Source organism: Zeus faber, assembly GCF_960531495.2.
Source record: "Zeus faber genome assembly, chromosome: 15".
In the NCBI taxonomy this organism is placed as follows: domain Eukaryota; kingdom Metazoa; phylum Chordata; class Actinopteri; order Zeiformes; family Zeidae; genus Zeus; species Zeus faber.
Window position 1 is genome coordinate 20,976,837 of NC_137194.1, and position 14,393 is coordinate 20,991,229.

The following is a 14,393-nucleotide window of genomic DNA, read 5'->3' on the forward strand; positions in this document are numbered from 1 at the left end:
AATCAGGTAGTTTCAGTTAGTTGGCTCAGTAGGAACGAGGTAAGCTATTATGTTCGGTTTAGTAACTATTGTGCATAATCTCCAGGTGCGTTGTAAAGACATTTCACTGCATATATGTATGAAGGTATGTATATGTATGTGACGAAACAACCTCTTGAAAATGAATCTATTTACAGTAATGTGCGCCCTCTAGTGGATGTGGTGCATATTGCGCATCTCGATATGACGGAGATGAGTTGAATGAAACTACACTTTCATCCAAAACAAGTAGCAACGGCTGATGTTAGGAGTCAGTGAACAATTCTTACGATTTGCGTATTTTAAGAGACACGTGGCCACCTTGGCCATTAGTCGAGGCAGCATTAACGGAAACCAATATTATTAACCTGTTCATTTTTACATATTTATTGATGGCGATTCAACGCGACCTTAACATTCTCGATCGTTCAACCTAGAGTGAACTTTTCCAACTTTTTTTAAACTAGTTTTCTTGTCGTGGGACATTTTCACTTCTCGTCCTGGGTGACAAATGGGGATGTGAAACGCACAAATATCAACAATTGACTTAACATTCTGAGAAATGCGTGGCTTTGGCCATGTATATGACCACAGTTTGGGAAGCGCTGATCTAGCCTAATTCAGCCGAAGGCTGATGTCACAAAACGCCACCAAACGATGGGTAGTATTGGTAGTATCGGTAGTATTGGTAGTATTTACACAATAACAACACATGCATACCATAAGTCATATATTTGTTTATTTTGCGTTCTCAACATTGTCACAGTTGAAGTTTTACAATAACTGGGGTCATACTGACTCACTATTCACTGTACAAACATAATGCACACAGAAATGAGGCCACTCCCATCTTTCCCTTTTTTTTTTTCTTAAAAAAAACCCCCAAAAAAACCCCCAAAGAAGTGTCTTCACGCCTGACAGAACAAGCCTGTAGCATGTAGGTGAACGGAACAGCCCACGTGTGTGTCCTTCTGCGTGTGTGTGTGTGTGTGTGTGTGTGTGTGTGTGTGTGTGTGTGTGTGTGTGTGTGTGTGTGTATGTGTATGTGTGTGTGTGGCAGTCAGCCTGCGTGTGTGAGGGATGACGTTGGTAGTGCGGATGGAGATGACCGTTCTAACAGTCGGACACACTGCTTTTTGGAGGCAGAGACACCGGATATGTGTTGAACCTCCCCCGCCCCCGCCACCCCAACCTTATTCTGAGGTGATGCGGACGCTTCCTGATCTTCACTGCAGATATCGGAATAGAACGAGGATAATAAACACATTATATACAGGTCACTTGGTCCCGAAACAAAGCCGTGTAGGCAAACCCTCCTTCTAGAAAATTCACCCTCTGCGCAACAAGTGTCCTATTTACATCATGAACAACAGAAGATCAATATTGTTGTTGTTGTTGTTGTTGCTTAGTTCTTGGTACAATGGGCGATTGCGGATGAAATGCACAAAGATGAGACGTCGGTATCTACACCGGCAAACACGGGGCGGCAAATCAAACCAAAATGAGTGAAAACCAAAAAAGAGGAGAGGTGGAACTTTTACTTTTACAGGCTGAGTCCTCCGCTCAGCTCACAGTGAATAGGACACACTATGCATCAGATCCATGCAGTGCATTGTTGGGGTTTCTTTCTTCTCAATTAAAAAAAAAACAAACAAACAAAAACAAAACAACCCCACCTCATCAAATTAATCAAACAACTCTTTTTTTTTTTTTTTTTTACATTATACCAAGATATCAGTTATAGTAAGAATATAAAATTAATAGCGACACATTCAACTGACCGTTATTGTCCCATACAGGATATGTTAGATCTCTCTTCCTATAATAACATATGAGGATCAATGTGTGTGTGTGTGTGTGTGTGACGGACTCATGGTGATGCATTTCCTTGTGAACGTTAATATACATTTACAACCTGATTATTGGAACACACAGCTGACTTTCACTAATTTACACACTTTTAATAGACACTTTTATTTGCAGAATGTAGAAAGTTATTATATATTTACACACACACACACGCACACACACACGCACACGCACACACACACACACACACACACACACACACACACACACACACACACACAGTTCCTTTGTATTTCTGCAGCAGGTTTTAACTGCGTTTTCCTGAAAATAATGAAAGTGTTCTTTCATATGTGCTTATCCAGCAAAATATTTCTGTTCAGCCCAAAGAGAAGGATATTCCTTTATTAAAATATATACACACATTCCTCTTTCTACTGTGAACTCTGTAGGTATTTATATATTCTCAAATGAAAAAAAAAAAAAAAAAAAGAAGAAAAAAAAAAAAAGGATATTTTTTTCACCTGAATCTCTTCCTGGAGAAAATAAAATACTTCCACTCTGCGTCCAAGTCTGCATTTTGGAACATGATTGCACTTAAACTCGCTATGGTAACACTGATTTGTTATACAATGTGCAGGGGATCGCTGCACAACAATAACATCACATGCAAAAAAATCTCTTATTTTAGACATTCCACTGAACTCCGAGGTCTCTCTCCTGGACTCTGCGAGGACAGTCGCACATTAATTTACGGCGAGAGACGGACAGGGGGTCAAAAAAAACCGAAACCGAATAAATAAATAAGGATACGACACGAAAAACGCACGGGAGGGGACGCCTCGCTTGTTCTGAATGCACAAAATCATCCCCAAGATATTGCACATGTGATTTTAAAAATCATGGAGACCAAAAAAAACAAAAAATAAAACTGAAAAAATAATTCTATGAGCTGGTTTGTTTTCTTTTTTTAAGAAAAAAAAAGATCTAAATTTCTACCGTTTTAAGAGTCTAGCGAGCAGCTGTCACGTTAAAGTATGTAAAAGGCAACGCACTGAGCAATATGTTCTGTTGGTATATTAGGAAATTTACTGAAAATACCTGAAAGGCCCAAAAAAAAAAAGTAACTTGTATCTCAGCAAACCTCTCACAATTTATGTTTTGACCTTCGGAATGATGTACTTTAGCTCAGAGGAAAGGAGACAGAAAAGTCTACCGTGAGGCTTTTTCGCTTTACATAACAGGCCATGTGCTACAGCTGCTAACCAGAGGCTTCGTCTGTCCATTTGGGAGGCGAGTCCAGATCAGACTATTATGGGATGCTTAGAATGGGGAGTTCATTCCTTCAGACGCGCGCGCACCCTGGTCTCTTCACGTCGTCCGCTTAACACTGATTCATTCTTCCCTTGATAATAACCGTAGTAATCGAAGTATAACCTTATAAATTACTTGACGCACAATATACTGTACATGAAGTCTTGACTAAATAGGTTATGCATAAGTAATTGGCACATTTAAATTTATGAGAGCTAGGAGACAACACGTAATAGCCGTCATCTACAGTAAATACAGCACTATAACTACTACGACTGAGAGTGCGTCCGCTCGGCGGTTCGCCCGGGGCCGCCGCTCGGGTTCGGCGTGAAATGGTTATATCTAGCGTCCTCCGCCACGGGTGAGTTCTGCGCGAGAGGCGCGGTTTACTAAAGACGACGGGACCCGCGGACCCGAGGAAGCGGTGTGTGGAGAGTTCATAAAAGACTACGTTCGGTATATAACGCCACCGCTGCAGCAACGCACGCCGTTCCTCCTGATCCTATGAAGCGAAGACGGGCTCAGAGGAAACGATGAAGCGACGGGAGGACGAAGCGAGGGCTATGGCGGCTGGTTAAAACGGTGTGGTTGGTGACGGTGGTGTTGGGATTAAAACGGAGCATCTTCCAGCATGGAGCGCCGACCTGAAACCCAAGCCAGAGCCGGAGCAACAAGCAGGTAAGCCAAGCAAAAGGCCGCCCCGACGTTGAAAATTTGAGTCCGTTTTCCAAGTCCTGCATAATATTTGAGTGGTGTAGGGACTGCCCGCGACCCATCGCCATCCCAGCGGCAGTATGAACACAGTGGACAGGCCGTAGGTTTCTGCCGTCGGTCCCTTTGGTGTAAAGCTGTTGTCCCTCCTCCGTCGTACTCGGAGGGACATCACACCACTGTGCTGATGCCGCTGTGCTTGGGTTTGGGTCCGCCGGGAGCAGCAGAGACCGGTGGCTGGCTGTGGTGGTGAGGCCCATGCTGGGAGTGCGGAGCGTGGTGTGGATGCTGGTTGTGGTGGCCGTGTTGGTGCTGCGAGTGGGCGTAGGTGGCGGGGTGCTGATGGAACTGCGCGTGGGGCGGCGGGTGGTAGTGGTGGTGGTGGTGGTAGGGCGGAGGGTTCTGCCCGGTCTGGCAGAACTGACCGTGCGCCGGGTGGCTGTGCATCTGGGCCTGCACCACGTGCGCCGCCACCGCCTGCGCCGTGTGGTGCAGGTTGGACGGGTGGGGCTTGTGGGAGATGAGGGTGGGGTGGTGGCCGCCCTGGGCGGAGGAGGAGGACGAAGGTGGCTTCCCCCGCTTGCTGCCGAAAAGCGAGCCCAGGATGGAGGTGGACGCCGAGTTGGGGATGGAGGTGTGGCCGCGCGGCGTGCCCTCCCGCGGCGTGGCCGCTCTCCGGCGCATGTGAGGACTGCTAATGGTTGACCCCTGCGGAGGAGAGGAGGCGTTAGCACATCCGCTTGCCGCCACACAGCTAGCGCCTCTACCACGCTACAACAGGTTGAATTCACAAAGCCTGAATATTAAGGATAAAAAAAATAAAATAAAAAAAGAGCAAAAATGTTGTCGGCATGCAAATGAGAAACCAAAAAGATTCTTCTCATGATGGGGAATGGCAGGACTGTGGATGTCTCCTGATAATGGACATGACCAGATCCATAGCGGAGCACTGATGATAACCACATGTCTGGAAAAATACAACATTTAGTTAAGCCGAGTCCGGGCTTTGAAAAGAATGCGTAATAACATAAAGATAAAAATACATAATAATAATAATAATAATAATAATAATAATAATGTGCATATGAGTAGAAACATTTTTCTGTTCTATTGTCAGATGTGGTCAATGTCGGACAAGTTTCAAACCTGCCAAGTGTCACACATGCAAGTTGTTAAGATCAAGGGAGGCACAGGTTCTACATGCAGAGGGTTTGACAGGCATCTTCATCCACATCAGGTCGGCATTCAACTCAACGGCAGCGGAACTAGGTTGAACCTCCACCCTGTTCTACACCCAAACGCCAGATCCAACCCTCCGCATTCAGAGCGCTCGCCCGCACGCGACTTCTTTGAAAGCGGAATGAAATTTTCAGGGTTCCAGACTCCCAGTGCATGGACTCATGGACACATGGAATGAGTGAATAGATGAATGAATGAAATCCACAACCTAGTAGCAGACCGCCTACTAACACAGGCTACCTTCCCTCCTCAACCCGACCTCTTTTTAGAGAGGACAAAGACAGAAGTGGACAGGGAGACAAGGAGACACAAGCTGTATTCATCCCTTCAACAGAGCAACAGAGCCAGCATTTTGGCCCTAGGAGGAGCCGAGACCCCCCCCCAAAAAAAGAAAGAAAGAAAGACGCAGAATGCCTAGACGTGACTGAATGAAGGACGACTGTGACAGAGGACAGGTGACGAGGGGAAGGACAGGAGGATCGGAGGAAGGACGGGTGGGCGAGGGGGTGGGGGATTAGTGGTCATGCTTGTTTCAAGATATAAAAGGCGTTGACAGCCCCATAGACACGACTAAACCAGGAGATCTTGAACTTCCAAACAAGGAGCAGGATCAGAGGCAGGCAACCCACGCATGCACACTAAACTGAGGCAGGCAGGTTACAGTGCATCCCAGGAGTCAAACCCCCTCCAAAAAAAACCAAAAAACGAACAAATGATCCAAAACAAAGGAACTGGAATCTATGACGCAAAAGAAGGTGCAAGACAAAAAAAAAAAAAAAAGGGAAATGGTGTGTTTGGACGGTGCACATCATCACATAGAGAGTAGCTTGGGAACCAGCTGCTTCCAACTTACTTCCATATTGCTGTCTAGTGATCCTGCACTGCTGCGGCGCCCCCGCTTGCCTGCCCGAGACATGCAATACCACAGATTAGAGATGGACAGCACGTTGGGATCAGCTACAGAGGTCTGACGTGGGCTGTCGGCAGATCCCACTGGGGGGGGGGGGAGTGGCGGTGACTGTGATGGCGATCTAAACGTGGGGTTGGGGGTCTTCCGGGGGAGATAGTGGTGTGGGGGGTAGAGGCGGTGACTCATTCTTCCTCCGCTCGGATTCAGCCATTAACGTTTTCATATGCTGGTCAGAGTCCACGCGCTGGCTGTTTTAACTAGATCGTTGTTTTATTAAACTGTCAGAAGTTCAGGAAAATACTTTTAGGGGGGGCGGTTTCGCAGACGGGGTCGAATCGAAGTCTGAACTAAAATAATCCTACTTGAACAAGCCCAGAACCGGAACGTTGCTTGATTTAAGATGAATCGGTTCCGGGCTGGGAGGTCCGAGGCTCAGGTGATGGAGGACTAGTCGGCTCCTTCCGTCTGGTCTTGGTGCTGCTCTTAGTCCAGATCAACCTGGTCCACCTGGAGGCCCCAACGTCCATTAAATCCAAAAATAAACCTCCCTCTGGCCAGGTCTGATCTAAACCGTCACCCAGACCTAGATGACCTCTAATCTGAAAAATCTGAAATGCGTTTTTATTTATTTTATTATTATTTTTTAAACCAAGACCAGGGCAAGTCTGAGACTATTTGAAACTACGACCGAGAAAGGTCAGTTTCGGTTAGTCCAGTCGAAAGTGTGATTCGGTCTCAAGATTAGGCCTGATCTGTGTCCGCGAAACCGCCCCGTGGACTCTTATTTCAAGTCGAAATTCCGCTGGAGGACTATGGGTCATTTGTTGACAACGCCACCAGTGTGTTTCCAGAAAACTGGTTCTAAGACGTAGCTCGTCTTTGGGGCAGGGGACAGCAGGAAGCCGGTCTAAATGGCAGTCACATAGGAGGAGACACATCGAAAGCAATACAATGGCTGTTGCACATGGGATGTACAGGCAGATACGGAGCACTTGTTGCCATTGTTACACACACGCACACACCCACACACACACTCAGCCAATGATACATGACCACTTATCACACACATAACCAGGCGAGTACCATGTGCATGGAAATAACAGTAAAGTACGCATGGGATGGAGTACGACTGGAAAGGAAAACGGGGGGGGAAAAAAAAAAACACAGTACACAAGAATGGTCCCACTATCATGCCACATCCTTCGTAGAGACTCGGAGATAAAACAACGTATGAGACAGGAAGGGGCGGACGCTAAGCGAGGTCGTTGCCAAGTCGAGCTGCCGTTTGGGATGTGACCGCAGGAGGAGAGAGCACGTCTCGGGGGCCGTGGGCTGGATTTCATTATGTTATTGTGCTAACTGACATGTATCTGTTCTCTGGAATGGATGGAATGTAATATCGCTTCGGAGACGGACACACCCGTTAGGACACTGATATAAATGGATGTGGAATGACTGTTAACACGGAAATCGAAACAGACTGATCTTGAGCCATTGCCTATTTTCTTTCTTTTTTTTTTTTTTTTTTTTAAACGCAACACATCAGAATTATATTACTTTCCACCTGCAAAAAAAATAAAAAATAAATAAAAAATCACAAACATGAGGAAAATTACGGCTGAATTGTGGCTTATTGTAGAAATATAAAGAAAATAGAAACTCAAGAGATGAGTAAAAAAGGTGACGGGGGAGAAAACAAATGATGTCCATAAATAAACCGGTTCAAAATGACGATGGGTGAGAACTGCCTGTCAATTTCATTCATCGTTGTAAAAAAGCCATTAAAAATAAAATAAATTCAAAAAAGCGTCACACTTTTTATCTTGACACCATGTCCATTTAATCAGTTTTTGGGGAAAAAAAAAATAAATAAATAAAAGTTGTAATTGGCTGGGCACACCTTAAACCATTCTTTAAACTACAATGAATACAAAATCAAATCCATGTGCACTGGAGTAGATGTACAGCTCCAAAATCAATGTACTATAAATCCCAATTAAAGAACCATTGCCATCCTCTTGGTATCGGCACGCAGAGTGCGTGGTGGTGGTGGAGAGCCCCCCCCCCTTAGTGGTGAGAAACGGGCAGTGCGCCGTGGGTGCTACCTGCTTCGGAGAGGTCCCTCAGGGAGCTGCTCAGGGCGCTCCTCTTCAGACCCTCCCCCATGGCGTAGGTGTCGTCCAGGCTGGCGCGATTCATGCTGCCGTTGCCGGCCTCCTTCTTCAGCCCCGAGCTCTGGGACATGCTGGGCCGCACCACGCCCTTCTGCTTCTCCAGCTCGGCTGTGGGCGCACATGGAACCATTCACATTTGTGCCTCTAATCTGGAGGCCATGTTTCAATAAAATTCCAAAGAAATTGCATACCGAGATCCAGTGGTGGAAAGTAAAGTACAAGAACTTAGTTACTGTATTTTCCAACCTACTGAAGTATATTCAGTTTGACACTTCACAGCATATATCTATTACTTTTTACTCGACTACATTTATAACACACATAACTTTATTATTATTATTTATTATTCATTTTTTCTTTTTTTAATGACAAAAGCAAGCCAAATCAGGGACTGGATCAACCAAAATGTTCATCAAGTATTCATCAGGTTCCATATACTTATCCCTCCCTTTCTTTTTTTTTTTGCATATTGTAATCTGGTCTTTGTTTAAATATTAAGAAGTAAAGTGTCAATGTGATTCTTTCACTTGTGCCGGTGTCAGGGTGTTTGTATTTTTATTTCACTGAAAGGTCGGAGTACTTCTTCCGCCAACGCTCAAATCTGTAACACACATGGTTGTGATTTAGCATCCGATATTCCCCCATCACTTCAGAGCTATTCAAGAAACTCAACGGTTTTATCCGCGCGCTCGTCCCGGGCTGCCAAGGCCGCTCGGGCCCGACCAGACAGACCGCTCCACCTCTGCTCGACATTCTGTGCATTCTGTAAACATGGGGCCTTCGTAAACAGGGGCTCGAGTAATGAGGACCATGCCCCCTGCTCCCGCTTCACTCCGAGGCGGACACAGGAAGGTGAAGAAGAGGAGGAAGAAGAAGAAGAATAGGGGGGGGGGGGGGATGGGAGAGAAACCGTGCGCTCACACTCTATTCTGTATTTCTCCATTTCCTGGACCTCGGCGATGGACTCCCGCAGGTCGTCCGTGAACTTCTTGCGGTCCTGGGGGTTCGGCGCGTTGAAGTTGATGAGGACCTTGATGTCGGCGCCCGGGATGGCGGATGTGAGACGGATCCCGTTTGGGTAATCTGCAAGAAGGAGACACAGAGATTGTCCATTGATCAAAAAAAAAAAAAAAAAAAGCAGCGGAGTCCATCTGAGGCTCGGGAAGTGGGAGACAGCACTTCCACTTCCCAAGTTTTGTTTAAGTGCCGAAGCCTAAACTCTGTGGGGGTTTTGATGCGAACGCTCTGATACGAGGCGAGAATAAAAAAAAGAGAAAAAAAAAGGTTCTGTGCTACTTACACTGATTCTCAAACAGCATGACTTGCATCCCGTAGAGGGAGAAGGACTGTCTGAAGCTGTACGTGACGGAGTTCTTCTTCTTCTGGAAGATCTTTGTTACCTGACATGGCACAGAGAAAACAGCATTCCTGAGTTATTGTTCCAACAGGGTTGCGGGAGAGGAGATAGGGCGATTCTTTCATGATTGATTCATCCCTGGAGGGAAATTGGAGGGGGGGTTACAGAAGCTCTCGTCAAAACAATAGTCAATAATAATAAAAGGAACAGGAAAAATGAAGAAGAATTGAAGACAATTGGAATTGGGAGACAATAAACATAAACATATCTATAAAAGAAATACATTTAAATAATAATAATAAATAAAAATAACAGAAATTGGAAAAATACACTAAACCTAAAAATTACCAGTAAACAATGAAAATACACAATAAGAAGAAAAATAATCCTGAAATAAACAATTAATTAACGGTAAACAATAAAATAAACCTACAATTACCAATAAACAATTAAAATACTCAATAACAAGAAAATAAATCCTGGAATAAATAATAAACAAGAAAAAATGTTAACAAAGAGTAAACCTAAAATGTAACAATAAACAATAAAAATAAACCTAAAAAAATAAACCTAAACATTTTTTATTAAAATAGCAGTACACAATACTTAATTGCCCATTAACCTGTACTTATACAACATGTACACAAACTGGGGAGGAAGACAAGAAGTGAGAGAGCGGCTAGAAAGAGGAGACGCCAGGACTGGCAGCATACCACAAGGAGGTCGTTGAACAGGAAGATCTCCCGCTGGTGCAGGCCCAGTTTCTGCAGCTTGTTGGGGTCTGGCACTTCAAACAGGCGGCAGTAACACACCAGCCTGCGGTGGGGCAGCGACAGCACCTAACCGACACAAAACACAGCCTTAAACACACGTACACGTACACACACACACACACACACACACACACACACACACACTGAGGGGTCATTATGGTCTAATGGGGAACAGAGCTGACCCGGCCTCTAACTAGGGTTTTCCAAAAAAAAAAAAAAGCGATTTACTGCCTCGGAGTGTATTGCCATCATCACAACATTCAAATAGGCTGCAGAGAAGGATGAATTTCGTTTTTTTTAGGCTTATCATTTTGGTTCATCATTTTGCCCCGCTGCCAACCACTTTTCATATGGGAAAAAAAGTGTGGTACACCCAGCCATCTGTTATGTGTAATAATCAGGAATCCAAGCGAAACTTTCTAATCCAAACACAGTGTCAAAACTGTTCAAAAATGTGATAATTGTCCACCGAAAAAAAAAAAAGAAGTTAAATATGAAAATATGCATCCATCATCATCATCATCATCACCATGTGTCCATTTCTGTTCATTAACTTCCTTGATATCCCTTTATTAATAGTGGAATGTGCGTAATAATTATATAGGATCAATATCACTCAATGCTAAAAATGATTAAAATGCAGCAACCATTTTATTAGTGTTGGCAACCGAAAGCTGATGCATGGTTGCCAACTTGGCAACCTCTTCAAAAAGTTAGTGTCGGGCCCTGAATTTGTTATTGTACGAATGAAATCATGGTTTCTAGGGACGCTCTGTCCTAAATCTCTCATGATTTAAAATGTCCCTTCCAACAGCGTGTGGTCGTGCTGTGATATGCATCCAGTTAACACTGCAGCTCACTGCTACTGAGGAATTTATATCTGTTTACTCTACCAGGGGCGGCACGCTCTGCTCTGCTCAGGGAATAGACGTTGTTTTTTAGAGGACAAAAAGTGATTTCCAGTGTAGATTTAGCAAGATTTCGGGAAGATGACTTGTGCGCAAACATGTGACGCAAACGACCACAGATAGGAGGGAGAGCTCTGAATTTAAAAGTGTAAACTCACACATCCAAGGCCGTGGTGAAGCGATCCAATCTAAAATATAGAGATAGAGAGAAAAGGAGACAAACTATCATACACAGCTTTATCTTTGGATATATACAGCTTTAGAGTTGGAAAGGGCTTCACTACTGCTTCTAAATGTCATCCCTCGTGACCAGAGCAACACAAGGGGAAATGAAGATGTACTCAAGAGATATCCACAATACCCAACGGGTTCTCTACAATACAGAGTGTGTGTGTGTGTGTGTGTGTGTGTGTGTGTGTGCGTGTGTGTGCATGCGTGCGTGCGTGCGTGCGTGTGTGCGTGCGTGCGTGTGTGACTGTGCGTTGGTTGGACTTGGCAGCCGCCGTAATGATGTTTGAATAAAAAACAGAGCTTCCCATTAGATCCCGCCCCTGGCGATTGCTGACCACTGAGCCCGGATAGAATTCTCTTGCGGTTTCACTTCAAGGGTGACTAAATGTCCCCCTGGCTACATTTGATCCCGTCCAAAAGGAGGATGTATTTCACCGATACATTTTAATATGGATTTGAAAGAGCTTCACTTTATTATTACTGGCAAAGGAAAAATGCCTCTAATGGCCGGTCTGGAGGGGCAGTTAAAGCAGAAGTTCCAGCCAAATACCAACGCACACAAATCAATGAAGAGGTTGCACCATGATTAGTGGAGCGGCTGCAGGAGGAGCCGTTCAGCGATCCGGGTCGTTGCCTCTCCCTTGTTCTTGGCAAGGGATTATAAATATGCAGGAACACGGATCCCATTCTTCATCCGGCTGCAGGGCTGGGCGACACCTCTCCAATGCCCCGGGAACATTAAAGTCAGTCGCGTAAAGGTCCAAGTCCCACCGTGACCCCGCCCCCCGCACTTAAAATATTACACTGCAGTGAACGCAGCGGCACTCTCACTCCGCCCCCGAATGCCTTCCTCATCTCACCGTCTTCATAACCTCTCTCGCTCCCTCTTCCCGTCGGACTTTTCCCTCCCTAGCCGCCCGTCGTTTGCGATCACGGGGATTTTGACGGTTTCTCTCGAAACGAGGTTGAGAGGTCGGCGTGAATCTCGATAAAAAAAACAAAAACTAAAAAAAAAAAACAACGATCTTCCTCTGCTCTGACGCCGGAGTTTCCGTCGTCCACAGTCGACGACAAGAGGTGGATTCGGCATTTTCGGCGACATTTCCTGTCGATAACCCCACTCACCGGCTTCTTCCCCACGATGAGCTTCTCCACCTTCTGCACCTGCGAGACGTGGTCCTCGTTGGTCTTGAGCTCCCTCTTGCGGATTCTCTCGTAGATGCCGATGAGAGTCTCCCTGGGGATGTCCTCCCCGTCGTCCACCCCTGACACACAGCGAGAGGTTTGGTTAGTACGCAACCAAATTACACACACAACACCCACCACGACGGACAGAAATACAGACACCAAGAAACAGCACAGGCAAAAACTAAAAACAAAAAAGCAAGGCGCCATTTAAAAAACTGTTAAAATAAATAAATTAATTAATTTAAATAAGATAGACTGTTCAATTATTTTTATTAAAAAATAATAATTAAAAACTTGAAAAAAAATATTATTTTTAAATTAATTCATACAAAAATACATATTTTTATATATATATTTTAAATCATTTGCAATTAATTTGAAATAAAAATGTTTTTATGCCAAAATACTCGAACAATGACGATCAAAACAGAGCTAAGCTTTATTTTTTGTCCGTGATTTATAAACACATGCAAGAATAAACACAAGCACAGTTTTGCCAGAGGGTAGTTGCTTTACACGCTCACAAAATTATTTACACGTGACACACTGTCAAGCTATTTTTGGTTCTCACCAGAATATAAAAAAAGGGAACCAGTGAAGTCCCTGCCGCCACAGACCACACAGCCCAAGATCTACAGAAGAACTTTAAAATAGGACTCCTGTGTTTGTCTTGGTGGCTTTTGAGGATTTCTCATTTGATTACATACACAACAGAATACAAAAAAAAAAAAAAAAAAAAAAAAAAAAAAAAAAGAATTCGGGGAAATTTGTTACCTGGACCTCGTCCTTATCAACCATAACAATTGTTTCCGACCAAAAAGCAAATCAAATGCTTTCAGAATAGCAAATATAAGAGACTTGGAACCGACAGCAGCGGCAAATGGCCAGAATCATCCTTCAGAAGAATGAAAGTACTTCTGAAAGCTCGACAGGGCCGTTTTGCTGGATTTACTCTTCGAGGCCCTTGTTACCTCGCAGGTTCTTGACAAAGTCCTCCAGCTTCATCTTCCTCTCGGGCTTGACGTTTGGGCTGTACATGTCCGTGTTGAGGAGGATGATGGCGAAGGCCAGGATGAAGATGGTGTCGGGGTTCCGAAACTGCCGCACCACCGTGGGGTTGCAGATGCAGTAGCGCTGGCTGGTCGCCCCAAAAGAGAAGACAATAACGTCAGACACCCTCCACAACAATCTTTCAGGTTTTTTGGGGGTTTTTTTCAAGGATGAGGTAAATAAGGGGAGCGGCGGTCGTCTTCGGGGGGGGGCGGCAGCTGTCGCGTGGTTGTCTGTATATCGCGTGAGGAATACGCCTCGTTTACTCAGGCGGAAGTGATCCCGGCACCAGCTCCCTCCGTGCATTATTAACCATCCATCACTACCGTGCGGAGCATCGCCCGCAGCCGGGACTTTTGCATCGCGAGAGATTTTAAAATGAAAACCAAAATCGAAAAGTCCATATCATGGAAGAGAAGCAATGTATGGACACGGGGCCAATCAACGTTATGCGGTTTGAAGGTGATATTGAGTTCGAGGAAGCTTTGTCGTGACGTCAATATCGTCTCCGGAAAATACTTTTTCCAATGCATTTCATAATAAAAATCAGAAGTGCATAGCTCATGGACAAATACAAAATCTTTGCCTAGCTTTGAAAATAAAATCCCCAATCACGTGAGACTTTTTGCTTTTTTTCCCCAGACCGCATTCCTGAACACAGCTCTCTCCTCATCTCCTCTGACCTTTTCGATGCCGTGAGTTATCGATCTTCTT

At 44.8% G+C, this 14,393-nt stretch overlaps 1 protein-coding gene across 3 annotated transcripts in view; it reads right to left on the reverse strand.

Annotated features, from left to right (window-relative positions):
* Positions 1–735: 735 nt before the first annotated feature.
* Positions 736–14,393, reverse strand: part of LOC307241684 (IQ motif and SEC7 domain-containing protein 1-like) — a 39,819-nt gene continuing 26,161 nt past the window's right edge. For 2 of the 3 annotated variants that reach the window (XM_080015880.1, XM_080015881.1), the window contains exons 6-14: positions 13,601–13,767; positions 12,567–12,706; positions 11,369–11,398; positions 10,243–10,368; positions 9,473–9,572; positions 9,094–9,255; positions 8,104–8,280; positions 5,942–5,991; positions 736–4,557 (exon numbers count right to left, since the gene is read on the reverse strand). In XM_080015880.1, coding sequence (XP_079872006.1) covers positions 4,021–4,557; positions 5,942–5,991; positions 8,104–8,280; positions 9,094–9,255; positions 9,473–9,572; positions 10,243–10,368; positions 11,369–11,398; positions 12,567–12,706; positions 13,601–13,767 — 1,489 coding nt within the window. In that variant the 3' untranslated portion in view covers positions 736–4,020. The remainder of the gene's footprint in view (positions 4,558–5,941; positions 5,992–8,103; positions 8,281–9,093; positions 9,256–9,472; positions 9,573–10,242; positions 10,369–11,368; positions 11,399–12,566; positions 12,707–13,600; positions 13,768–14,393) is intronic. The other variant, XM_080015882.1, reaches the window with a different exon arrangement.